Below are 27,253 nucleotides of genomic sequence, written 5' to 3'. Positions count from 1 at the left end.
AGACATTACCTTTCTTACTCCCTATCATCCCGTCTTTACCCCGGCCAACGCCTTCTGGGCACCAAAATGGCTGTCAGTTTTGAGTGTTCACTCACCCTGACCTTTTTAATAGACAAGCACGTTTATGCTTCTTCAGTCCACTCAGGTGTTTTTCACTTTATTGGCAGTGAAAATGCCTTTATCATGACATGAAATATCAAATTTCCATATTTTATATCTCTAGGGCTCACTGAGATTATATACTGTTTTAATTAGACTCTTGTTTTTGCAGAGAAGTAGGCATTGAAAATAATGATGGGGCAATTCCGAGTAGATGCATGCTATTTCACTTCTGATATCGGCAAAGTGGCAAGGTTTTGTGGTCACTTGAAGACGACAGCTCTGAGCATGTTGGAAGTGGTTTTAAGAGATCATGGCTTGAACTGGTGGCTGGTGTAGGCTCTTGTACATTACAGAAATGTTTGAAGAGTCACAGCTGGCATTTCTAGGGTCTGATGTTGTTTCTTGGCTTTGTCTACATGACCCCTTGGAATTGAGACATGCTAAAATGAAGTGGAATCATCTGATTTACTAAAAGCACAAACATAAGCAACAACCCCATCCTTCAGAACCTGATTCATAAATTTCAGCGAAAAAAACAGCATTACCCTTTGTTGAAAGATATCAAAAGGATTCCCCGACTTTGCTCTGCACCTTCCCCCACAATGATGGTAACATTGTTTTCTTATCCTCCCAGTTTTTCTCCTTTTTTCTCTTTTCATATATAAAAGGGTTTATATATGAAATTGGATGTTGTTTCAATGAGCTCATTCTTTGAGACTGTGCAATTTACTCTAGTAACACTGCTGTTTGCAGTTAGGAAATTGGTTTTGAAGGAAGTGTTTCAGAACCCGTTAATGAGCTGCACATGAAAATATATCTGTTTTTCTGTCCACCTATTTACTGTATTCTCAGTGAATTCAAAAGCATCCAATGCTCTCATGTCAGCCCCTTGGTGAACAGGATTTGCCACCATTGAGGATATTTCAAATAATGTAACATTAGTCCTGCATTTTGAAATCCAGACAGAGGAGTTCTAAGTATTTTGAACAAAGAGCAGTGCTTTCAAGATGGTAGTTTGAAGAGGACTGGTTTAGAGTGTGCAAGCTTTGACGGAGTTAAGAAAATGGTCTAACGGTCTGTGGCTTTGGGGCAGGCATTTTAATGAGGCAGTGTATTTTTATAAAATATTTGATAGAGAGCATTCACATTTATGGCCTTAGTTGACCTTCAGAACAACTTCAAAATAATGAGAAGTAGGTATTCTTGTCTCCCATTTACTTAAATGAACCTTGAGGCTCAGAGAGGTGAGGGGACTAGCTTATATTAGTATTTCCAAGACAATCACTCTTTTTCCACTTTGGCAAATTCATCATGTCTCTGGCCCTTGGTTTCTTTATTTTTCAAATAACTGGTTTGGCTGAGAAGACTACCAAGGCTCCTTTTAGCCATGCAGTGCTCTGACTGTAATGATTTTGACGTCTTTCTTCTTTTCCACAACTTTAGAGGCCACTTATACTTACTCACAGTATCAATGGACAAAGCAAACTGTACAAACAGCAAACACAGTCAGTACCTAGAATGATCTTCCAAATCTACCCCAGCTTGAGAGACTCAAGTGTTGGCTCCTCCAAAAAGCCTTTCAGTCCTCCTTCAATGCACATTGATCCCTCCTCCCTAACCTTTTGCTGCATGTAAAATCCAGTCAGACCATTTCAAAGTTAATTGTCCTAAAGCTGATTTTTGTGCCTCTCCTCTCTCCCCCACAAACTTGTGCTTTTCATGAGGACAGGGCCACTTAGGAACTGAGCTCATTGCTAGGCACACCTGAGTCATCAGCAGATCTATTAGTGTTAGAGTAGGCAAAGTTTGATGGTAGTCATAAATCCTGCAAAAGCTTACGCTTTGTGCACACTCGATGTCTAGCAGGTGAGCCGGGGACCGCGCTGCACATCTCTCCGGGACTCGGGCCGACGGCGGTCCCCACGGCTCTCCTGCTGCGCTGCGTGGAAGGCATGGCCTCTCACTTCCTACAGCAAGGAAGACTCATAGGTTGGAGTCTTAACCCCCAGTGTGCCTGTAATTGGAGATAGTCCGTAAGGAAGTAATTAGGAGTAAATGAGGTCATAAGGGTGAGGCCCTGATACAACAGGGTTAGTGTTTTTGTAACCAGAGAGCTCCGTCTCTTTGCCAGGTGGGGACATGGCAGGATGACAGCCTTCTGCAAGCCAGGGAGAGAGTCCTCACCAGCGCTGGCCACGCTGGCACCTTCATCTCGACCCTCTGGAACTGGGCGGGAAAATGAATGTCTGTTGCTGAAGCCACCCAGTCTCTGGAATTTCATTATGGCAGTCCACGCTGACTAATAAGGGTTAGGAACCGGAACATGTGGGGAGGCAAGTGGTTCTCTGGTGAGCAGCGAATGTTCCCGCCACAAGTGGCAGAGCAGTGGTCAAGACAGACGTGGTTCCCTGCTCACAGGGGATTAAACCTATTAATATGACTTGTGGCATTCAGTTTTTCTATACTACTTGCAACCAAACCACAGGTAATTATTAGTTTTGAGTTCTGTGTACTTGGATGAGATACAGAAAAACTGAAAGCTTAACCAAATGAGGCACGTGTTACAGTTTACGTAGTGTTATAAGGCCCCAAATGGTTTTATGTTCCTTTCAGTCTCTTTCTTTGTAAACAAAAAGGAAACTGACAGGCAATGAAGCTTTATAGAAAGAATTTCTCTCAATACAGTTCTGGAAATAAGCTTTGGGCAGAATAGGCCTTTATGTTCATCATTTGGGAGAGATCCGATTACTGTAGTAATAACCATGTCATGCCTATCTGCCTGTCTTAATTTCCGTCCTCATCTTGGGTCTGTCTTTATAAAGGAAGGATCCTTTGGTAGTGGAGTTAGGATAAATTTCATCTTTGTATCACCTAGTACTAGGATTTATGATGTTGTTTATGTTTTGCTGCAAGGGGAGGTTAAGGGAATTATGATGTAGGAATATAATCGTGACAAAACGTAATTATTCTTTTTGCAATTTAAGAATAGCAAGACACACATATCATAGCCTGCTAGACTTGACTATTGAAATCCTCAAATCATTGTAGAGGTGGAGAAAATAGGCAGCCCAAATTTGATCGTTTATTTAGAAAAGATGTCAAGTAGAATCATAAGTTTCATGCTTAAGAATTTTCCCCCCTTTTATGTTACTTTAAAACCATTTTTTGCCTTAGTGTAACTTTAAAAATACTGTTTCATAAAACTAAAGTCGTTGTCTGGAATTCCTTGAAGCCCATGGTTTGGCTTCAGCAGGCTTTAAACAAATACCCTGTCAGAAATCAATGTGGATACATTTACAACAGTTAATGCCCTAGTCACAGTAGATACTTTGTAAAATCAATACCCTGAAATATCAGAGGATTATGGTTGTATCAGATACCCCAAGTGCCTAACATTGTTTTAATTACTCTAATAAAAGAAAGCTGGGTGAACTTAAAAAAAAAAAAAAAAACAAAAAAACCTTTCCTATAAAGAATGTTCTACTCAAGCCAAAGCAAATTTTTTACAAGTTCTTTTAGAAAATCTGGAAGTATTTAAGCGTTTTCCTCTTCTTCTTATGAGACAATGCCTGTTACCCTGCCAGTGCTCCATCGAACAATATTCCCCTTTATGACAGCAGGCCTTTAGAACAAGTTGATCAAATATGTTGCGTTAGTGATAGGGTTCAGAGATTTGGATGCTTTTTCTTATTGGCACATAGACGTAAACATATTTAATGTTCTGGTACATGGATGTTGAAGAGCTCTCATGAGGTTTTCTAGTTTGGTTTGGAGCCATAGTTGGTCCACAGGCTCAAGGAGGACTGTTTTGCTCAGAAGATGGGCAGAAGTCATTTTGCCAGAGGGGAGATGTGTTTATATCATAGTGAAAATATTAATAGAAACAAAGAAGAGTTGTGACAGGAGTTTGGATTAATCGTTACATTACTTGCAGGGAGAGCTCCTCCCAAGAGGGTCCTCATTCTGGTTTTTATGAGAAATCCCAGAGGTTTTTTTGTTTTGTTTTGTTTTAATAAGTGGGATTCATGTTCCTCAACCAGATTCATAGAACTGAGGGTGTAGTTTTTTCTTGCCAGAATACCTTGAGGCTTTTTGCCAGAACATTGGAATAAGGTACTTCTGGGTATGGTAGAGGTGAGTGTGGCAGTTTCACACATGGAATAATTCTTGGGACACCTGTGCAGTGTGGGTTGATCAACCATAATGTGACTTTCTAATGAGTCATACCTCAAGGCATGGAAAGTCTGCCTCTCCATGCCTATCTTGAATAATTTATTTCATTTATTGGTAGTTATCTATTTATTATAATTCTTATAGTTTAGAAAGGAGTCATTGAAAAGCCACAACTGTTTTTAGAAAGAGCTGTGTGGTTTTTTTTTTTTTTTTTTTTTGGTAGTACCGACTAGCAGGAAAAGGGGAGGACATGAAACAAGGTCCAGAAGAGGAAGCCCATTCTGGTTGTCACTGATTGAGTTGGTCTAGGTCAGGATATGATGTTAGGATCTGGAAATATGGCAGCAGAGAATCTAGTGTATTAGCCTGACAGGCAGGGGGCGTTCAGTGAACATGGACCTTCACAGGTTACCCTCACCCCTGTGCTAGAGTCTTCATAAAATCATAGATTCTAGGCACATTAGTGAACATGCACTGTTAGTCTATCCTTAAAATTGGATTGGTGAGGAAGCTGAAGTCCAGAGAGAAATAAACTTGCTTCATGTCTTGTTTTGAGTTTATGGTAGGTAAGGACTAAAACTGAGGCTTTCTGGGTCTTACTCCAGTATCGTTTCTACTATTCATGCAGGCTCTTAGGTCATTTCTTCTGGGTATGGAGGATTTACAAGAACCATTGCTCTCTGTAGAAGGTGGCTTGGGCTGCCATCACAAATATTGGGTTGGCCAAAAAAGTTTGTTCAGGTTTCTGTAACATCTTATGGAAAAACCTAAATGAACTTCTGGCCAGCCCAATACTATAGACTGGGTAGTAGAAATGACCAAAATTTATTTTCTCACAGTTCTGGAAATTGGAAGTATAAGATCAAGAGGTTGAGAGATTTAATTCCTGGTAGGGCTCTCTTCAGGCTTCCCTGATAGATCAGTTGGTAAAGAATCCGCCTGCAATGCAGGAGACCCTGGTTCAATTCCTGGGTCAGGAAGATCCGCTGGAGAAGGGATAGGCTACCCACTCCAGTATTCTTGGGCTTTCCTAGTGACTCAACTGGTAAAGAATCCACCTGCAATGCAGGAGACCTGGGTTCGATCCCTGGGTTGGGAAGATTCCCTGGAGAAGGGAAAGGCTACCCACTCCAGTATTCTGGCCTGGAGAGTTCCATGGACTGTACAGTCCATGGGGTCACAGAGTTGGACATGACTGAGTGACTTTCACTTCACTTCAGGGCTGTCTTCCTGGTTTGTCTGTGGCCACCTTCTCTCTGTCTTCATAGGGCAGAAAAAGGGCTCTAGTGTGTCTGTCTTCATCAGGACACTAATCCTATCACAAGGGCCCACCCTCATGACCTCATCTAAATATAATTATGTCCCAAAGGCCACACCTCCTCATGTCATGCTGTTAGGGGTCAGATGTGAATATACACAGAGAGGCATAGCAATATTCAGTCCATGATACTAGCTGAGCAGGAAAGAAAAGACACGTTCTCTGGGACCTGTCTCAGCGAGTCCATGTTCTGCAGTGTCTTTGTTCTTGGGCCATGATGCTTGGGAGTGGATGTAGAGTAGGAGGCTCCATTATTGCGGTTTCATGGTTTTGATCCTCTTTCACCAAGACATGGCGTATGACAAGAAGAGTCTTGATGTCCCCAAAGTGAAGTCATCTGTTGCTTAAACACTGATATTAACTGGTTAACTCACTGTGATTCAGTGATACCATGTTGTCCTTATTGAGTAGAAGTGTTGGAGAAGACTCTTGAGAGTCCCTTGGACTGCAAGGAGATCCAACCAGTCCATCCTAAAGGAGATCAGTCCTGGGTGTTCATTGGAAGGACTGATGCTGAAGCTGAAACTCCAATACTTTGGCCACCTCATGTGAAGAGTTGACTCATTGGAAAAGACCCTGATGCTGGGAGGGATTGGGGGCAGGAGGAGGAGGGGACGACAGAGGATGAGATGGCTGGATGGCATCACCGACTCGATGGGCATGCGTTTGAGTCAACTCCGGGAGTTGGTGATGGACAGGGAGGCCTGGTGTGCTGCAGTTCATGGGGTCACAAAGAGTCGGACACGACTGAGCGACTGAACGGAACTGAACTGAACTGAAAATGAAATCACAAACTTTCCACAGCATTAACGCCCTGATCTTTATTTTTTAAAAAACTGGAACATTTTTTAGCAAAATCTTAAGAATATCTTGTTTTGGGACTTACCTGCGGTCAAGTGGTTAAGATGCCGCACTTTCACTGCAGGGGGCATGGATTCAGTTCCTGGTGGGGGAACAAAGATCCCCTTGCTGTGCAGTGCAACTTAAAACAAACAAACAAACAAACAAAACAAAAAGAACATCTTTTTTTAAAACAAACAAACAAACAAAACAAAAAGAACATCTTTTTCTTTTTAAATTTCTTTATGTTAGTCACTCAGTCATGTCTGACCCTTTGCAATCCCATGGCCTGTAGCCCACCAGGCTTCTCTGTCCATGGAATACAGTCCATGCAATTCTCCAGGCCAGAATACTGGAGTGGGTAGCCTTTCCCTTCTCCAGGGAATCTTCCCAACCCAGATCTCCTGCATTGCAGGTGGATTCTTTACCAGCTGAGCCATAAGGGAAGCCCAAGAGTATTGGAGTGGGTGGCCTATCCCTTCTCTAGCGGATCTTCCTAACCCAGGAATTGAACCAGGGTCTCCTGCATTGCAGGCGGATTCTTTACCAACTGAGCTCTCAGGGAAGCCCTTTAAATTTCCAGATCTAATTTATTTTAATGCAGCTCTTCTCTGTAAGTTGGGACATTGTATTATATTGAGTAACTATTAGATTACTCAGTCATTTGTTAAATAAGCCCAGGTTTTTAAACAAGTGACCCAGAGGAAGGGGTCTAAGAATGATTCTGAGCCAAACGTGTCTGGACACGTGGCTGTCTCGTGTAGAATCTGCTTCCATGTATTGTTTAAGTTTTGAGAACTCTGTGGAAATGGACATTTTTAGTTCCATTTTAAGGAAGAAATAGGCAGAGAGTTTGAGAGTTTTGCCTGTGGCCATGTAGGTGGTGATGGGTAAAGTGAGGATTTTGACGCATATTGATCCAACTTCAAAAGCTAAACTCTTGTCTTTTATTGAGTTCTGGGTCATCTTTTCACCACTTTTCACTGGCCCCACATGCGGGAATAGGATTGTGTGGGTAGGTCAGTTTCACAATCATAATGCACTAATTCTGCCAAACATGGAGATGCCTGGCAGTTTGTGTTGGGATGGCTCTTGTTTGGGATAGCATTTGTTGGGAAAGAGATCTTTTGCAGTGAACTTAAAAGCTCCCTTCAGCTAGTTCTTTGAGGAGAAATATAGCCAACACTTCTCTAATAATTTAATAATTACCCAATTTTGTTATGGGCCTCTGATTACTGATCATATTGATCAGCAATTTCTTCCATTTTTCTCCATGAATGATGTACTCTATCCTAATAATTCATACTTACTTTTGAGGGGAAGTATCAGATGTAGACTGGAGGAGGGCATGGCAACCCACTCCAGTATTCTTGCCTGGAAAATCCCATAGACAGAGGAACCTGGTGGGCCTCAGTTCATGGGGTTGCAAGGAGTCTGACATGACTCAAGTGACTGAGCATGCGCGCACACACCAGATGTAGAACACTATACTTTCATAAAACACTTAATCTTTTCTTTCTCTTCCTCCTCCTCTTGATCAATATTTCTGTTTGCCACGCTGCTTCACAGATGCCAGATACTTCACTGGAAGCAACCCAGAACTCTGTTGCTTTGACCTTTCCTTTTTCCTGCCTCCTAATGAGTTTTGATGTCCTGCTACAAGCTGAATCCGACTGGGAGAATGTCCATGCCTTAGCTCCACTTCATTCTCTGACTTGCCCCACCGGCTCGCTGTTTCTTTGCATTTGGCCCGCCTTCCTCTGTCCTTCGCCTGCTCCCGCCCTGCGGCCCCTTCCACTTGGTGTTAGGTATTGGGCTTAGCTAACGCTGCTCCATCCCTTTGGAATCCTTCTCCCCAGTCCAGCCGTTGAGTCACTGCCTGTTTCAGTTCTTGCCCAAACACTGCTCTGCATCCTCTTGCAAGAAAGAGAGTTGCAGTGAACCAGCCTCTCTCTCCTTTCATGTTTTACTTCGGTACAATCTCTAGGAGCATTTAAAAAATCTATACTACTTTAATATTTTAGTTTCTCTGTGTTTCTTTGGTTCCAGTGTCTTAATCTCGTTGAGAAAAATGTTCTTTATTCAAACTCAGAGTCTTTTATACTTCAGTATATAATGGTTCCTGATAACAAAATAAAGTGAGTTACATACACGTGATAAGATAATTTGTAAGAGTATTTCAGTATTAACATTTTCAAATGTTTTCAGTTGTGAGTCCTTGACATGGTGGCCATCTTCATAAAGCAGCCCTTTTACTCCTAGAGTATCTGAACTCTTTTAAGAAATGTATCCCGAGAGCCTAAGAAATTGGCCAGCACTGTAACGCTCGGTAGGTTGCATCCACATAAGATATAAGCTGAGGAGGATGGTGCAGATCCAGCCAGTCCTTGCTCTGCTTCCCAAACACTCTGTCCTGGTGCAGAACACACCCCAGAAGATCACTGTCTACTAGTCCCTGCACCGGGGCTGACGGGATAAAGTCAGCCACGCTTGGACATGCATTGATGAATCTCACCACAGTCCTTTGAAGTTGGGATTACCATCCCTTTGTCTGAGAACTAGTCTGGAGATGCTGGATGGTCTGTGGAACATCTTGTCAGAGAGACTTGGGGTTTAGGTCCAGGTGTAATGATTCCACACCAGTGTTCCTTTTTTTCCCCCATGGCTGAATCTTTCCTGGGGAAGATCCACTGGCCTGGTGCAGCAAACGTTCTTGAAATAAGGATACTATCGGTAGTAGTAATTTTAAGGTGTGAAAACTGAATCTTTTGACACCATGCTCCAATATTTATCACACTCTCTTCAAGTGATTGTTCATCTATGAAGCAATTCCATTGGTGAGTTTGTAATAGACAAAAATTATAAACCATTAAATTTAAGACTTAATGCTCATATATTTATAGGGAGATCTAAAACCAGCTGTCATCACAGCTTTATTTTGGGTGGCAGGAAAGTGTTATGATGTTTTAAAAGCGAGGATTTGCAGGTGAGTGCTGCAGATAAGTCTACAGATAAGTGTTCTCAATCAGGTCAAGATTTAGAAGAGTTCATGATTTTGCAGTCTGTTAATTCTTAACAATGTTTAACAAAGGCTTTTGCACCATTGCTTGTAATAACTTCTTTGCTGTAAAAGTAGTACCGTGAACATTCATGGAGTAATTGTGATGCTTTCTAAATAGTCTTACCCTCTAATGTATGGTGCTAGTCCGGATATGCAGGTAGTAATGGTTGATGAGTTATTTTCACGCAGCCAGTCTTCTAAGAATCATGGTGATTAGTGCTGAGAGGAGTTCTATTTGTTTTCCTCTTTTTCTGTCTAGTTTGCATAGGTCCTGTAGGAGTAAGCTCAGACCGGTATGAGCATCCCTGGTGGTGTTGATTTGAGGGACAAGGTGAAGCATAGAAGCTGGGTAGGAGTGTATCTGCCCAGACACTGTCCTGCTAGAGACATTTCCTGCTCTCCGCAACACAAGTACTTGGGGTTGGCTCTAGTATTTCCTTTGTCAGTAATGCAACCTATCAGTGTATATTGAGCATGGAACCGTAGATCTGACAGAAACCCTAAGAGACATCTGCTTCTCACCCTGGGCATTCCCACGAGATGATCCTTCAGCCTTCAGCATCAGTGAAGATGTTGACCTCTTCCATTATTGAGGATCATTCGCTGTTGTAAAGGTCTCCTGCTATGAGTGGAATCTTCTTTTCTTGTGATCTGGAGCCTGTAGTCCTGCTAATACCTTCACCATGCAGATAACTTCAAGCAACAACATGAACATGTTGAACATGTTTGTTGAACATGTCTGAACTCTGCTGTCTGTCTTATTATCTCTACTTTCTTCAGCTGACAGTCGTTGAACCTGGTAGCCTGGACCTTTGTTGTTCTGTTTGGACCACTCTAGGTAGGCCATGCATTTGCTGAATCCGAGCATGGACGTGTGGGGTCCAAGAGTCCCCTAATGTGCAGCCTGGAGTTGGGTGAACTTTTTGAGCTTTATCACATTGCTCGATGGACAGCATAGGTTTTCCTTTCTGGCTTGAAATAACTAAATATTGGGTTATACGATTAGCACATTTCTCCTGGATTTCTAATAAGATATGCCTTGAAATGAGAGACAGACTTTCTCTGAAAATGTGGTGAGTGATTCACACAAGAGAAATTCCATTTGTGTTTTTAACTTGTAAAAAATCACTTTAATTTGGGAATAAAAACGTAGCTCAGTAGCATCAGCCTGTGTCCATGTGATTATGTCTTATTGAGAAGTAGAATCTTCCAGGCTGACAGGAGGGCATTTAAGATTCTAATGTCCTTTTCAGTGCCATTGTCTCCTGTGTGGACTTTTGGTATGGAGGGGAGATCCTTCCTCAACCTTCTTTTGTTCTAGATGCTTCCAGCAGCCAGGTAATATCAGGTGCTGAGGAATCTCTTGTATGAGCGAAAGCCCTGCATCTGGCTGCAAAGATCTCAGGTGGAGTTTCTTGCTGCACTTTGAAATCTCTGCATAGTTAACTAACCAGAGGGGCGCCCTTTGCCTTGTTGCAAACCTGACTTTATCCCTGGCAGTCTGTCCTCATGCTGTGCAGACCCAGTTTTGAGAGGAACACACAGCGTTGTGGTACCACCCACCCTGCCATTTATTTAATCGACTTGGATGGCTTGTGCTGCTCTTGGCTGTGGACCCGCAAAAACAAAGCCGTAGGATAAAGCAGCCTGAATCCTGTAATGAAAACCTTGTACCGTTTTTTTGAGGCCCAGTCGGGAGAAATGATTTATTTTTGCCCTCCCAAATCAAACATTCTAGGAATCCAAGGTGAAAATTGGATTTTAACTGCTACCAGCATTTGGAGCATATAAAATCGGCAAGTGTTGAGAGTTTTGCTTGATGAAGAGAAGAACCTAGAGGGGCTGGGACGAGAATGGTCTACATGTGATATGCACTGGTGTCTGACATAAATCTGACTGATCATACTGGGAGTAAACCACAAGCACGCTTTGGCAGCTGATTGCAACCGTGGAGACCTCTGTGTTCTTCACATATCATTTTCTTTCCAGTCTTAACGCCTGGAGCGTTGTTCCATCTTCCTTCTTCCTTGCTTCATATTTCAGGTTTCAGCCTTCTGTTACTAAGCTGAAGGAGTCTGGGAACTACCTGAATGCAGCCAGTATGTGTTGTTCCTCCCCGAGGTTCTCATTTGTACATGTGTTCACTCTCTTCCCCCATTGCCCCCCTCCCCTCCTCCTACTCATCATACACTATTTTTGGAGAGAATACGACATCCTGTTGAAATCTTGAAAACCCACAAAAACCTAAGGACTTCAAAGCTATGATGTAACTCCAACTTCATTAGCTGAGCCCTGCCTTCTCTGGTTTTGTTTTACAAGTTGGACATGTAGTCAGAGCCTTGTTGGGAATGCTGCATGGGTGGACCTGGAGGGAAGGCAGTGTGGTCCCTGGAGGCCTGCCAGGCAACCGGTATCCACTATCTGCTGCCCTTCTACCAGTCATCACCTGTCCCAACTTTCTTCCCCTGAGTTCTGCTCACCAGCCTGGGCTAGTTCGCTAATTTCCATTGTTTTCCCCAGGACCATTGCTTGCTTGAATGGACTGAAACTAGTTCTTTAGTTTCTTCTGATTGTTTGCTCCTTCCTTCCCTTAACGTTTATTGAGTGTTTATTTGCAACTTATACTATACATTGGGGTTATAAAGATAAGTAAAATACATCTGTGTTTGATTAAAATACATAGTGGAGGCAGCAGAACTGTGTAGAAAGTATCCTGGAGTAAAGGGGATGGTTGGAGGAACTCGCTGAAATTGAGGAGACAGGAGGTTTCATGGTGAGGATTCTCTGGGTCTGTTAAAGGAAGGAAGGAGCGAACAATCAGAGGAAACTAAAGAACAAGCTAGTTTGTACAGAAGATAAGGCGTTCTTGAGTGTGCCTGAAGGAGGGATGGAGAGGGGTGGGAGGGGACAGAGAGAGATTGTCTGAGATGAGAACTAGAAGGTCACACAGATCGTATCGGGGAGGTTGCAGTCTTCATACAGGGGACAGTTGCTGAAGGTTTTCATTCAGAATAATGTGGTCAGATTTGTCTTTGGAAAGCGAAAGTGAAAGTCGCTCAGTCTGACTCTTTGCAACCCCATGGACGACCCCATGGACTATACAGTCCATGGAATTCTCCAGGCCAGAATACTGGAGTGGATAGCCTTTTCATTCTCCAGAGGATCTTCCCAACTCAGGGATCGAACCCAGGGCTCCCTCATCGCAGGTGGATTCTTTACCAGCTGAGCCACAAGGGAAGCCAAGGTGACTCTGAAAGCCATTTGGAGAATCTTGTAGAGGCTGAGGCAGAGGAAGGCAGAGTGGCCCCTTAGATCTGGGCTTTGCCTGCACATTAGGAATGAGGAGCCGGGCGGCCCTTCCTGCACCACTGGCCTCGAAACCAGTGCGCAAAGCAGAGTCTGTCATTCTAAAGTCTTGTCAATGCCACTGAGCAGGTCTAACTTCAGGATTCTGCTCCTTGGCCTCTTCTGACCTTGGCTGGCTGGAACATGAGATGGATCCTTGCATTTGTCATCTCTGTGGCACTCAGGTGATCCTGAAGCCCGACTCCTCTGCCTGCTGGCCTGATTTAAACCTGCCAGAACCTTCCCAGCGTGGCTGACTTCCCGGGGTCAGGCTGCATGGCTGTCTGGAGTGTCTGTCTCACCCAGGGCTGGTCTGGCTCAGCCCAGGCCTTGGTGTTACAGGAGGACCCATGGCCTCTTGTAGGTGGGATCTGTGCCGTATTCTCAAGGTCTTTGTACATGCCTCACCCTTACAGCTCTGTTCCCTGAGTGTCCACAGCGGACATCTCAGTAGACAGTTAAAATTCAAATGTAAAAAGTTCAAAGTATCTTTTAAGTTCCTTCTTACTAAGGGGGAAAAAAATGTGAAAAAAGGCATTGGAAGGTTAAGTTTTATAAAGTGCTCAGATCAGTGACAGGTTGTATGAAGACTCTAAAAATGCCACGGAGCTCTTCCAAATGTGCTTGTTTGCTTGAGTGCCCTCTGATTGTGAGCTGATGTTTCATTCTGAGGTTTTAGAGCCCCCACTCCCAACACTCCCCCGGGTTCTGTGTCAACAACAAGGGAACTGTTTTATAATGTGGCTGTGAAGCACACCAGTGCTCTGGCGCTGGGCATCCTGCATCCAATTAACCTTCCTATTTCACACCTCATCATTGCAGTGTGGCAAAGCGCTCCCTGGCCTTTCAAAGCAGGAGGACTGCTGTGGAACTGTGGGCACCTCCTGGGGCTTTCACAAATGCCAGAAATGCCCCAAGAAGCCATGTAAGTGACATTTCATCGTTCTTTTGCAGGTTAATGTAGCATGTCTGTTTTCTTATGATGACTGTTTTAATGGTGAGACATTAGACTTCAAAGAAATCACACTGAATTGTAGAACATAGTACAATAATTTGCATCTCCAGAAATCTTGCAAGTCTGAGAAAGCTTTCATATTGATTTCTGTTTTTTAATAAACATAGTTATCAGTTGCCTTTTGTTCAGCTGGATTACTTTAAAGAAAAAATCTTTTAAAAGGGGATGTGCTATAAGTAGGCTCCATTTTCTAAGATGAAAGAAAAATAAGATCTCTTTTAAAATGATAATGAAATGATAATTAAAAAATCAGCAGTTGTTAAGTTACATTCCTTAAATGTTTATTAATATCCACAACTTCTCTTGCAGTTTTTATTACACTATAGGTTTTCAAATATTACTCAAAAGAAAAGCTAAAATAGAGAAATGAAGGATTGCTGATTTTTGAAAGAGAAGCTTAGTCACAAGGACACAGTGCTTCCTCCCTTTTCCTCTTAGTCTCTGCTGTTAAAGTATCACATTTTTCAAGACATAAATCTCTACTGACATCTACATGCGTTGATTAGTCTATAAAATTTGTTTCCCAGAACCTGTTGATGTGAATAAATCCAGATTTACATCTTTCTGTTACTTTCCCCCCAGTTTTTGAATATGGTGTTAGCTCTGGATAATTGAATCCTATTTGGATTGATAATCTTTCTAAAAAGATTATCAGAGGTAGAAAGACAGAGGTAGAAAGACAGAGATAGCTGGTTTTAAGTGGAGCTTTCCCTCTTCTTATTTGTCATGTTTTTGCCAAGAAAGCAAGTGATATTTTTCTATGTTATCATTTTCGTTTTTATAGTTATTTTTTAATAGTTTATGCTGCAAGGAGTTTCTCATTTGCTTCCATTGGGTAATTTTTATTTATCTTTCGTTAAACATCTGTTGATTTCAACGGTATTCTCAACAAACAGCTGTTGATTTGAATGGTATTCTCAACTGCCTTTTAAAACCTATTCAATCTAGAATCTGTCCCTTAAGAATCACTGCTCCTTTGGTCTGTCTTATATACTATTCTTCCATCATCATAAATGATTGTTTCTTATCTCTCAAACTTGTTCTCTAAATCTTTTGATGTTTCAAGTTAATTTAATTTTACTTTTTTCCTTGATAATTGCTCCTATCTTCCTTTAGAAAAATAATTTTTGGAAATACCACTGAAGTTTCTGATAATTAATGAATTACTCATATAGAGGGGAAAAAACCCACATAAATAAGAACATTCAGTACTGAGACATTGTCCCCGGTAAATTTTCTCTGGGTTTCAATAATGATTAGCCATGCAGTTTCTAGCAGTGGGTTGAGTGTGATGGTCCCACCTCACTAAAAGATCTATCTACATAAAATTATCGTGACAGCCTGACCAAAGGGACATCTCGGGGACGTTTTGTATGATTTTGAGACCATGGAGTTTGGAGTTAGGTAGACTTGGGTTTGACTCTCAGCTCTGTCATTTGCTGTGAAGTCCTATGGACCATGAAACAAATCTATATCTAAAATGTTGAAGAAGCATTGCTTTTCAAAAAATGTCTCCCCATCATTTTGGGGGTAAGTTTAGAATAATGTGAAGGTTAGTATGTTTTCCACTGCTGAGTCTAAGGACTGAAGAAAGAGAAGTCCAATTCTTACAGCTTGGTTTTGAGGCTAAGTTTATGTTCTCTAGTACTTTTTTCATTTTATCTCTTATTTTTCTTTTTCATTTTTTCCCTTCTCTGTGTATTGTTTGCTTGTTTAGCTTCTCTTTCCTCTTATTTCCAAAGCCCAAAGTTGCAAGACAGGGACAGAAGTGAAGAGTAAAGAGAATCACAGTTGTGTTATTTTCTATCTAGAAATGTGTCATCTGGGGATAAATTCAATACTTTATATGGTTTTGTTAGCTCTATATTTTAATGTTGGTAATAATTTAAGTAGAAAGTAAAAGTACAAAGTTGCTATCACTTTTAACTAATGAAAATAAGGTGTGTATAGGTTGATCTAATATATAAGTTGAAGAGCAACATGGATTATGAATGAAGTAAGCCATTGACATCTTGACTTTTACTCCATTTGTGCCATCCTACCATGTAGCCCACTCCCAAGAAATACACTCAGAGTCCTATTCTTCCTATGTCACTTAAAAAACTTTGTTTATTTTAAAATCATACTCGTTTTGGAAGAGAGGAGACTTTTCTTGGCTTTAGAAGCTAGGGTTTTGTGCGCCATGCTTTTTTTTTTTTTCACTCAGAGTAATTTTCAAGTGGCTCTTATTTAATGTTTTGAATTTTTTGTTTAGCCACATACAGAAAGACCTTTCATTGTTGATCAGTTCTTACTGTGAAAACTTAATTTTAAATCTGCAAATGATTTCATTAAAGAGTCTGTAATCTATTAAAAATGTACTTGGTATGAACAAGTTGCTTGTCCTTTAAACTTTTTTCAAAGAAAATTAGCATCGAATTCTAAACAGAGGAAGACTTTAAGATCATCTGGTCTGGCTTTCTGCCTTGAGGTAGACGACTTAATTTTTAAATGAGATAATAATCTCTCTTTTGCCTTTGAATAAGTCACTGAGAGAGATCTCACAATCTCTGTAGGTAACCTGTTACAGGGTGTCCTCCTTACGTGGGACAAGACTGGACATGTGGCCAAGGGGCTGAATGGGTGACTCCCCACATACTAGTTTTTTACTTTTAACCCACTATTTCCAGATTCCTCACCTTAACCATTTTCTAGCAGAGGAAATAAGGCAAAGAAAGGAAGTAATAGAGGAGAGGAATGTGACTAGTAAATACTTACACGCTATTCCTTAGTGGTGAGAATGAAGACCATGTGTTAGGGGCAAAATAATTTTACTTTTCAAAGGAAAATTTCCATTTTACTTGGAACTTTTTTGTTTCACTGCTTGTTTAGGTCTTCTAAGTGGTTTAACCATTCAGCCTATTTTCACGACAGTCCATTATTATCTTAATAAAAGAGCACCTTATTTCAGGAAACAGTGATATCTGTGCATACTTTTGTCAGGCCCAGTGGTAGGCATTTTGTATAAAGTATCTCTATACTCCGCAACAGCCCTGACTTACTCAACAGTTGGAAATACTCCTATTGTACAGAATTCCATTTGGAACCAGGAAGCTTGTCTTTCAAGGTGGCAGAGCTGTCAAAAGGCAGAGCCAAGATTTGAACCCAGGTCAAACTGGTTCTGGAGAAGGCAATGGCAACCCACTCCAGTACTCTTGCCTGGCAAATTCCATGGATGGAGGAGCCTTGTAGGCTGCAGTCCATGGGGTCGTGAAGAGTCAGACACGACTGAGCAACTTCACTTTCACTTTTCACTTTCATGCACTGGAGAAGGAAATGGCAACCCACTCCAGTGTTCTTGCCTGGAGAATCCCAGGGACGGGGGAGCCTGGTGGGCTGCCGTCTATGGGGTCGCACAGAGTCGGACACGACTGAAGTGACTTAGCAACAGCAAACTGGTTCTGGCATTTATGCCAAGAAGTCTCTCAGGTATCACAGTAGGATGTCAGAATTTCAGTGGCTAGGGTTTTGTTGGTAAATTGGTGGCTTCAACATTTGACTGGTTGAGGTTTCTGAATGCTGAATCAGACAGTGTATCAGAGCATCTCTATACATCTCCTAGCTTCCTTTAACACCTGTTCTTCTCAGCTTCATGGTAGAGAGAATCAATTTATACTAGAATATGTGAGCCTATAATTAAAGTGAGCATATAGTTTATTATCTAAACTGGGAACTTTTCAGAGTGAAGTGGAATGCTATTAATGAACTTTGATGGAGCAACAGGTATCATCAAGGATTGTCCTAGGCAGACCAGGATGTCTAATGACCCTCTCTGAATTTATAAGAAAATTCAACTGCCAGTAGTTAATCATTGGGGAGGAATTGAATTTTTTGGTAATAGTCACTGATTAGAAGAAAATATAGAACAGTTTTATGGTTTTTGAATGAACATAAAGATTGAAAACTAATTGAGATTTATGTCTGTTGCAAAGCATGAGATATACTGAAAAACAACGGAAAATGAATATACATTGGGTTGATATCTTAGAAGTAAGATCATTGATGCTTTATATCACTTTGCTTATCACATACAGTAGTTTAGGATTGTAAGAATTTAAGCATATAACAGAATTATTTCTTTTTTACAGCTTATCATGGATATAATCAAATGATGGAATGTCTACAAGGTTATAAACGGGTTAACAACACCTTTTGTCAAGGTAAGATCAACTGTGAATTCATTGATGTATGAGCTCAACAGTTGTTTTGCTTTTAGAAACTTGAGTTGTTTTGCCATGTTTTGCTCATTAACCCAGCCTGTAAGGTCACACAGAGAACCACCTCATGCTCACTCTGTTTAGGAAAAAAAAGTTTAGTGTATGGTTGCTAGAATTACATCACTACCATTTAAACTTTATGGAACTTACCCCCCTCTATCTGTTTGTGTTGGAATCCATGGCAGATTGGATTACATTATGGAGGGCATGATCCACATGTGGGTGTGTGCACATGTAAGCACATGCGTGTTCCTAGAAGTAGTACTTCTTTACTGACATATGATTGGGCCACAGAGTTCCCTTTCTTCTCTCATCAGACTGTTTCTGGCTACTCAAACTATTAAGGTATTAAATATCAGAGCAAACACATTTTTAAAAAATTTTTTTTAATTGAAGGATAATTGCTTTTGTTCAATCTATATAGAAACATATAAGCAGTGGGACCTTCAAAAATCCTTTAGTTCAGTGTCTGTGCTTTACGAGTGAGGACATTCAAGTCCAGACTGGTTAAGTGACTTTTCTGTGGCCAAATAGATCTGAGGTTATAATTCAGGTTTACCAGTGCCTAGCTTATAGTACCCGTATATGACAGCAAATTTCATTTCATTTACTTTGGGAGATGTGCAGTCAGTGCTCCTAATTTCCGAGTACATGTCTAGGATGGAGGTGGTGGTAGTAACTTGGAAATATGTGTACTTTGGAACAAACAGAGAAAGAGCCTCCAAGAGTCTTATTGAACCAAAATCCATATCAAAACACAGCACATGTCCTCTGACTTGTGTTCTGAGACTCTCTATCCTTGACCAGTATGTGTTTATAGGGACAGAGCAGATTAATCGGAGAAGGCAATGGCAACCCACTCCAGTACTCTTGCCTGGAAAATCCCATGGACGGAGGAGCCTGATAGGCTATAGTCCATGGGGTCGCGAAGAGTCGGACATGACTAAGCGACTTCACTTTCACTTTTCACTTTCACGCATTGGAGAAGGAAATGGCAACCCACTCCAGTGTTCTTGCCTGGAGAATCCCAGGGACGGGGGAGCCTGGTGGGTTGCTGTCTATGGGGTCGCACAGAGTCGGACGCGACTGAAGCGACTTAGCAGCAGCAGCAGCAGATTAATGTAGTGTTAACAATATATATGTTAATCCCTATCAAAATGGTTCAAGTCAAAGGAATATCTTAATTATCTGAGAATTTTCTGAAGTGAATTGTCTCTTCAATATTGTATCTGTATAACTTTGATGATTTGAAGAGCTTTTGCTGACTTCAAAAGAATCTTCTTTTGAAATGCACATAGATATACCATGTCTTTAAAAATGTTTTCCTTCAAATATTTTAAGCCCTCATTGTAGATGAAAGAATGTTGGCAAAGGAGAGGGTGCTCAAGATGCTTTTTGAGAAACATCTGCAAACTTGCAGTACTGCTAGGGATGTGGGAGTAGGGGATTAATCAACATTATGTAAGAATCAGTAGAATTTCAGATATCATTAAAAGTTCATACTGTATGGATAGAAAGCTGAATTAAATGGGTGGAAGAATGAATAGATGGCTAAATGTATATTCTACCATATAAACCAAGTTGACTGAGGAGAGAAATGTAAACCAAGTTGACTGAGGAGAAACATAGTGGCTACCTTGGAAATATGCCTTTAAATGTTTAATCGACTGTCCTGCAAGACTTATAAATTACTTGAAAAGCTAAAGTCAATAGCCTGGAGTTATAAGGAGGCATGTTTATAACAACTACATGCAAACTTTTCTGTAGATTAGAATTCCCCATCATTGTAATGAGCCACTTTTGGAAGTACTGAGTTTCCAGCACTTAGGAGTGATCCAACAGATCCCTAATAGCTGTTGGCCCAGGATGCTATAGGGGGGCTTTGCTGTGCAGTAAGTAATGTTAAAGGACTCTGTCAATTTATTTTAGTGCTCTGATAGCAGTATTATTCTGTCACCTGGGATGGAGGTCGTGCATAAGAAGAAAGAAATGACTGGTCTGTCACACAAGTTTTAGACCCTAGTCATGTAGTTTCCTGAAGTGTTCCTTTGATTAGGTATATCTGGTTGCTCCATTAAGCTGTAGAAAGAGGAGGATCCATATTTATACCTCGCCATTCTAAGTCTGCATGACTACTTGTTAGAAACTCTCCAGAAATGTCAGATGCTCCTGATTTCTCTGAATGTCAAATGATGAAGAGTATACTCATTTTCTTGGGGTGGGATAGGATTTGGACATTATTAATCCCAATTAGGACTGAAAGAGAGTGCCCAAGATCGCAAAGATAATGAGGAGGCCCAGCCAGGATTAAATTCCCAAGCCATCTCTGTTTCTATGTGCAGCATGGTCTCTTTTACCAATTTTGTATATATCCATAAAGTATTACTAATGTAAATATGATATACTATCTGTTTTGAGAACTAATAGAAGTCAAAGAAATTAATGTTTATTTTATTTAATAAGAAAGGATGGTTATCTAATATATTCCTTCTACTGGCTAATTCAAGGTTCTAACAGTTCATGTTCATAAAAATGCCACTCTAGAAGTGGAAGTGAAAATTTGCAAGTAATCATTTGTCATCTCATTTAGCAACATAAAGTGGAGAAGCCTTTAATTCCCTGAGGATTTTAGACTTTTCCTTTTCTGGTTTGGTTGGTATGGAGTGACCTTTAACAAATTTTATTTATACTGAGCATATCAAATGGTTCCACCTCAGTCACACTGATGTTCAGTAACGCCAAATCCTGGCTTATGTTTGTCTTAGAAGAATATTTGCAAAACAGTGTTGTACTTTTTGGCATGAATTCTGTAGTGAAGTATCACAGAAAATTCTATTTCATGCTGCCTCGAGTAGGCACTGCTAAATTACACTACAGAGCAGATTGACTCATAACATCATATGATTTCATTCATCATAATCTATTACATTACTTTTGGGCGAAGGGCTTAATTTCATTCCTTTTGTGATATTATTGGCCACTAAACTTAGGTAGAACTTTCTCACATTACATATGTACACTTGGATTTTCCTTGAGCCTTGAAGCTCTTTACTTTGAAGTTTTTCAAAAGAAGCCTGTTAACCATCTAATTACTTGTGCGTTCCACATTGTTCTTAGAGTTTAATGTCTTCTCAGTTTACAAAGCGCATTTAAAATTAAAGTGATTAATAACTAGAATTGCATTATTTCCTTCACCTAAGTGAATTAATGCCTGAAACAACTTTTCACAAAGTGTACTCTGTAACAAAGAGCCAACTGTGCACAAGTTAATTTGAGGAGCTTTCAAATAATTGCCCTAAAAGCTGGGTTTTCCCCTCCTTTCTAGTGGTGCTGCAATTATGTTTTCAAAGGAATGATTTATTGCATATACACACATGGAGCTCTAAAACCTGCCCTCATTGCCCTCAACATTTATGGAATTGTTACAATTTGCTTCATTTATAAAAACAAACAATTCAATTAAATTTCCTGGTGGATACCTAGAGTAGCATTTGTCATTTCATGATTATGCTAAAGGTTTGATGTTGAATTAGAATTAAATGAAGAAATACCTCGTGGCAGTTATCATGGAACTCCTGTTTCATGGTCTTCCCTGGTGCCTTGGATGGCAAAGAATCTGCCTGCAATACAGGAGACCCAGGTTCAATCCCTGGGTCGGGAAGATCCCCTGAAGAAGGGAAAAGCTACCCACTCCAGTATTCTTGCGTGGATAATTCTATGGACAGAGGAGCCTGGTGGGCTCTAGTCCATGGGGTCACAAAGATTTGGACATGACTGAACACTTGACTATCACTTTGCCGTGAAATAAATGTGTTCTTAAAAATTAGGTGTAAATCTCACTTCTAGAATTGGGTTCTGAAATTACTTGGGAACCAGTCTATTCCATGAAATCTTTTATTTAAAGCAAATATCTCTTTTAACATGCTAAAATCACTTACTTGTTTCATTAGTTTATGGTTCTAAAATCAACCTACTGTTTTCTGCATTTTTAGCATGTGCTGAGGTGATATGGGCAATGCCAAAATACATAGCTAGACAGTGTCTGTGCTTTTAGAATCCAGTGTATGTATGTTTCTTTTTCATGAATCTTGAAATCTTTAAAAAAATATCCCATAGCCCATAAACATGAGTTGGCAGGGCACTCCTGAACTACAGACTGAGGATATGTGATGAATGATGAATAAGACATCAGTCTTGCCCTTTGGATTTAGTGTAATTAAATCAGTTTGAATCAGCAGGATGTAATTTGCTTTGTTCAGTCTTCCAACTAGCTGAATTTCAGCTCACTCCAGATGAGCCCATTAAAGCAAATATAAAAGAGCTGTCCACATAACTTTCTTTTGGCTTGATTTTATTACACTGGTTGTTCTGCTCTAATAAAATAAAATTACAAAACAGATACACTAAGACGCAATAATACTCTACTAAAACTTTCACTGCAGGACTTCTTTTTGCTAGAAAGATTCTAGAGTTGCATCTGAAATTGAATTGTATTCCGACCATAGAAAAGATAATGCACTTTCCCCGCCCCCGCCCAGGGGCATACCTCTGTCATTAAATGAAATTGACCAATCTTGATTAATAATCCGTGTAAAGAAGGTGTACATGGAACTTCTTGGTTATAAAGAGGTTGTCTGGACTGTAGCTTACATTTCAGTCCTCTTAAGTGAATGTAAAAAAATTGCTGTGACTGCACTATGGTGAATATGTAGAGGAAGACTGGTCTTTGAGTGCATTGAGGAGGCTAGAAAGTATAGGAAAGACCCTCAAGTAAACTGACTTGGCTGGAGAAAGGAATTGGCCTGTGGTGTACTGCTGGGTTAAAACAGACAGGTAGGGTGAGATACAGTGATACTTAATTTTAAGACCAGTTTCTTATTTTTCTTATAATTAATTGCATGCATCATTTGTAATATAATGGACTTCTGGTACATGCTGGGAAAACAGTTATTGGATTTACACTTCTTTTAATGTAGAGATGTCCAAAGGCCGTTATGACAACAGCTTGCATATTTAAAAGAAAATAGATTTGTGACAACTTTCTTAGAAAAGAGATTATCATTTTAGAACTATTTTCAAAGGTATAGTTAATGGAAACAACTTTTTTTATATGGTTAATAGTTAAATGAGTTTACTGAGATGGTATCAGTTTTTTCACTCAGTGTTGTTTCTTGTATCCTTGCTTTCTGGGTTCATGTTCTCTTTTGTGATCGGATTGTCAGATAAAATGTAGGATGCCCAGTTAAATTTGAATGCCAGGTAAACAGCAAATAATTTGGGATATACATTCTTAAAGTATTAGCTTACATGAAATTCAAGCTTAACTGGGTGTCCTATATTTTTATTTGCTAATTTACATTTTGAGATCACAGCCTTTAACAGTTCTTTAAGTGAGGATCACTAGGAAATATATACTTTACATGTCTGAGAATATCTTTATTTTGAACTCATTCTGTAATGAGGGTGATCAGGTATACAATTTTAGGATAACAGTTATTTTCCAGCAGTACTTTTAACCTACAGAATACCACTGTATTTCTGACTTATTTTTGATACTGTTTTCCTTAGTAGAGAATGGTTCTGTCTTTGGAGATCATCTCTTAATTCCTTATGTTCTGTAGTTTTACCATGATGTGTCTATATGTGGATTTATCTTTATTTTACTCAGTAGGCAGAGTGTGTTGTCCATCTGAAGACTCCAGTCTTTCTTCATATTTGAAAAATGATCAGATGTTATCTCTTCAGATATTGCTTCTCCACCTTGCTCTCCAGTTGTAACTCCTTTTAGACAAGTGTTGAAAACTCTGTTTTCAATGTCTCTCATAACACGTCTTTTGTCCTTTTATCTTCTTGTCTTTTTTGCTGCTTTATGCATGAATACCTTAGTTCTGTCTTCCAGTTTTCTAATTGCTGCTTTATTATGCCTAGCTGGATTCTACCCTATCTGTTGCACTTTTCATTATAAGATTATTTTTCATTTTTGAAATCTCATTGTTTGTCATAGGTAATCTATTCTTGTTTCATTTTTAAAAATGTATTTATTCAACATTTTAAGCATGCTGAGACGTTTAGCTGTATTTCAGCTGCTGAGGAAGGAGGGTTTTCATAGATACATTTAATTTGTTACCTTTAGTTGATAATACCCTGGCTTCCCTTGCTGCTTGCTAGACAGTAGACCCAGAGTTTCAGTGGCTGCCCTGTGTTGTGTATTAATATTTCAGTAATTGTTATATATTTAGAAACAGAGGTGAGTGCCAAAGCGTGAACTTACTGTGTTACTTAAAAAAAAAAAAAAAAAGGTGTCCATATCAGGATTGAGGTTTTTTTTTTTTTTATTTTAAAGAACTCAATATCAGAATGTGGTTTCTAACACATATATAATAAATTGTTTTTCTTTGTGAGTATAGAAAAGCTTTTCAGAAGACTTCAAATTATATAATTAGCAGTTATCCTCAGTCTTTTTTATCTGTTGTAATTATGCAGCCCATCAACACAAGATTATTCACCATCTGACATTCATGCATTCCTTTGTTTTATGGATATTTAATGACAGTTTAAGTGGGAGCACTCTGAGAAATATATTAATAACACTCAGTTCATACCCTTACAAAAATCACTGTTCTCACAAATAATTGAAAGGCATCATGTCAGTCTATAACATCGAGGCAGCAGGTAGTAAGCACTGTAAGAAATGAACCAGATACTATGCAATGTCAAAGGAAATTTCCCATTGAGTTGGGAAATCAAAGATGGCATTTAAAGACATTTTCCTTTAGAAAAAGTCACATTTTTCCTATTTATAAAAATAATTTATACCTATTGTTTAATTTTTAGAACCTAGAGAAATGTATAAAAGTAAAAATTACCAAATAAGATTTGTTTTTTCTACCAATACACACATATATATATGTGTATATATATGTGAAATTATATTTCATGGATAGTTGTGAGAACTATTTTCATTTAAGAGATAATGAACACCTGATATTATTAACTAACCTTCTAAAATTATCTTAATGCTGACATAGAATCCCAGTTAATGGAAATAGGATGATTCATTTAACCTTTCCCCTAACAATGGATTTTCAGATTAGTTTCTTTTTTTTTCTTTTTATATATAATGTGTGTTATATATGGGGGCATACTTAAATGTAAACCTTTACATGAAGCTATGATTATGTGTCTAGAAGAAACGCAATTGGTCCCCAAGCTTTGGCTCATCCTGTGTGCATTAGACTTAAGAGAGGGCATACGGTTTCCCTTCCCACTAAATGGAGAGAGACCGCTGACTGTGTCCTTCCTCTCCATCCTTATTTTCTTTCCTTGACAAATTTGAAGACACAAAAAGAGCAGTTAAGTTGTATGTTTTTCGTCACATAGGCCCTGTACATTTTCATTTAGGTTTTCCCCAGATATTTTGTATTGAATATGGCTGTGAGCAAGATTGTTATTTTTTAAAAAATATTAAGTGTCTTACTGGAGCACATTCCTGTTGGTTTTAATAATTTCATCTGAGTTTTCTATGTAGGAAAATCATTTTACTTTCAAGTAATTGTGATGTGGGCAAGATGGTGATATGGGATAGGGTGGTTATCAGGGCTGGAAGGAATTAAGACACAGGCGTGGGAGAACATGCCCCGAGCTTGGGCCTGGTGAACCCCACCATTGGGGTTGGGTGAGGCTTGTCAAGGTATTTGGGGGTGGAGGCAGGCTGAATTCAAAATTGGTTTGGTACAGTGCCTCAGGCTAGTGAGTGTCAGTTTCTTTCAAGGTTTTATTTTAAATACATGGGAAGCTGATATGTTTTGTGAATTAACTTTTAACTTTTTTTATTCCCCCATTGATGTTTTTGGTTTCCTTCAAAGAGTTTGGGTTGTGACCAAATTTTCATGGATGTCTTCAGAAACATAAGTGTTTCTGAAAAGTTAAATATCTTCAGATTAGTACAGTTGCCCTTTGTATCTGTGGGTTCTGCCTGGAGGTATGCGGGGCTGATTGTCTTATGCCCTTTGATTTCAGGGACTTGGGCATCTGCAGATTTGGGTATCTGCATGAAGAGAAGTGGTCCTGCAGCCAGTCCCCCAGGGATGACTCTGGATTCTTCCTCCCCTTTTCCCACTTACCCATCTTCCTCAGTCTTCTTTCCTTCTCTCTCCCCCACTCCCTCTTTCAAGGCCCACTCAACTTGTTCTGGGCCTTATTGCAGTGATGGTGTCAAGGAACAAAGTAGATGGTGAAGAACTGTAGACATAATCATGCTCTTGGTGACAGTGATCCTGAAACATCTAGTACTAAACATGTGCTAAGTTCACCAGCACTCCAACCCAGCTTAACCTTTAAAAAAAACACACAAAAACATCTTTATATTGGAGTGTGGCTGATTAACAACGGTGTGATGGTTTGAGGTGGACAGCATAGCAACTCAGCCATGCATATACATGTATCCATTCTCCCCCAGACTCCCCTCCCATCCAGGCTACCACATGACATTGAGCAGAGGTCCCTGTCCTTGTTGCCAGCTTAACCCTTAACCTAAGTTCTTCCTCTGCTAATCCCAGGTTCTCACCCAGCTTTTCCCCAGACTTTCTCCAGAGGTGAACTGGGCCACCTGCTGCTCTAACGACTGTTGATTTTATTTATGTGATGCTTTTCTCCTTATGGTAACACTTGCATAAAAAATATGGTAACTTTCTATTTACTGACAGTGAAAGTGAAGTCGCTCAGTTGTGTCCGACTCTTTGTGACCCCGTGGACTGTAGCCCACCAGGCTCATGATAAGCAATTTCCTTTTTGGTTATTACTGCCTACACATCTTTTTCTCTATTTATGTATTTGGCTAGTGTTTATTGAATGCCTTTTTAGTGGAGTTGTTGGGTTGGGTGCTTCAGCTATGTCACCATTCTCACAGTAACCCGGTGAGATAGTGCTGTTTTTCTTTAAATTTGCAGTGAAACTGGGCCCTGAGTCTCAGAGAAATTAGTAATGGAAGATGACATAACTGGAGAATACCAGGGTCTACCTCGGATGCCTGGGCTCCCCACTTTGGACTACTAACATTTATATAGTAGTTTGTAGTACTTAAGGTGGTTTCTATGTTGTTAATTCATGACAACAACTGCATCTGCTTGTTACAGTTAGAAAAT

General features: G+C 40.0%; 1 protein-coding gene across 15 annotated transcripts in view; it reads left to right on the top strand.

Moving 5' to 3' along the window:
* LTBP1 (latent transforming growth factor beta binding protein 1) overlaps positions 1 to 27,253 on the top strand; it is a 442,908-nt gene that overhangs the window by 234,647 nt on the left and 181,008 nt on the right. For all 15 annotated transcript variants that reach the window (XM_061155622.1, XM_061155619.1, XM_061155620.1 and 12 more), the window contains 2 exons: positions 13,662 to 13,764; positions 17,982 to 18,053. In XM_061155622.1, coding sequence (XP_061011605.1) covers positions 13,662 to 13,764; positions 17,982 to 18,053 — 175 coding nt within the window. The remainder of the gene's footprint in view (positions 1 to 13,661; positions 13,765 to 17,981; positions 18,054 to 27,253) is intronic.

Source organism: Dama dama, chromosome 11 (assembly GCF_033118175.1).
Source record: "Dama dama isolate Ldn47 chromosome 11, ASM3311817v1, whole genome shotgun sequence".
Taxonomy (NCBI): domain Eukaryota; kingdom Metazoa; phylum Chordata; class Mammalia; order Artiodactyla; family Cervidae; genus Dama; species Dama dama.
This window is presented reverse-complemented; position numbering and strand designations above follow the sequence as displayed.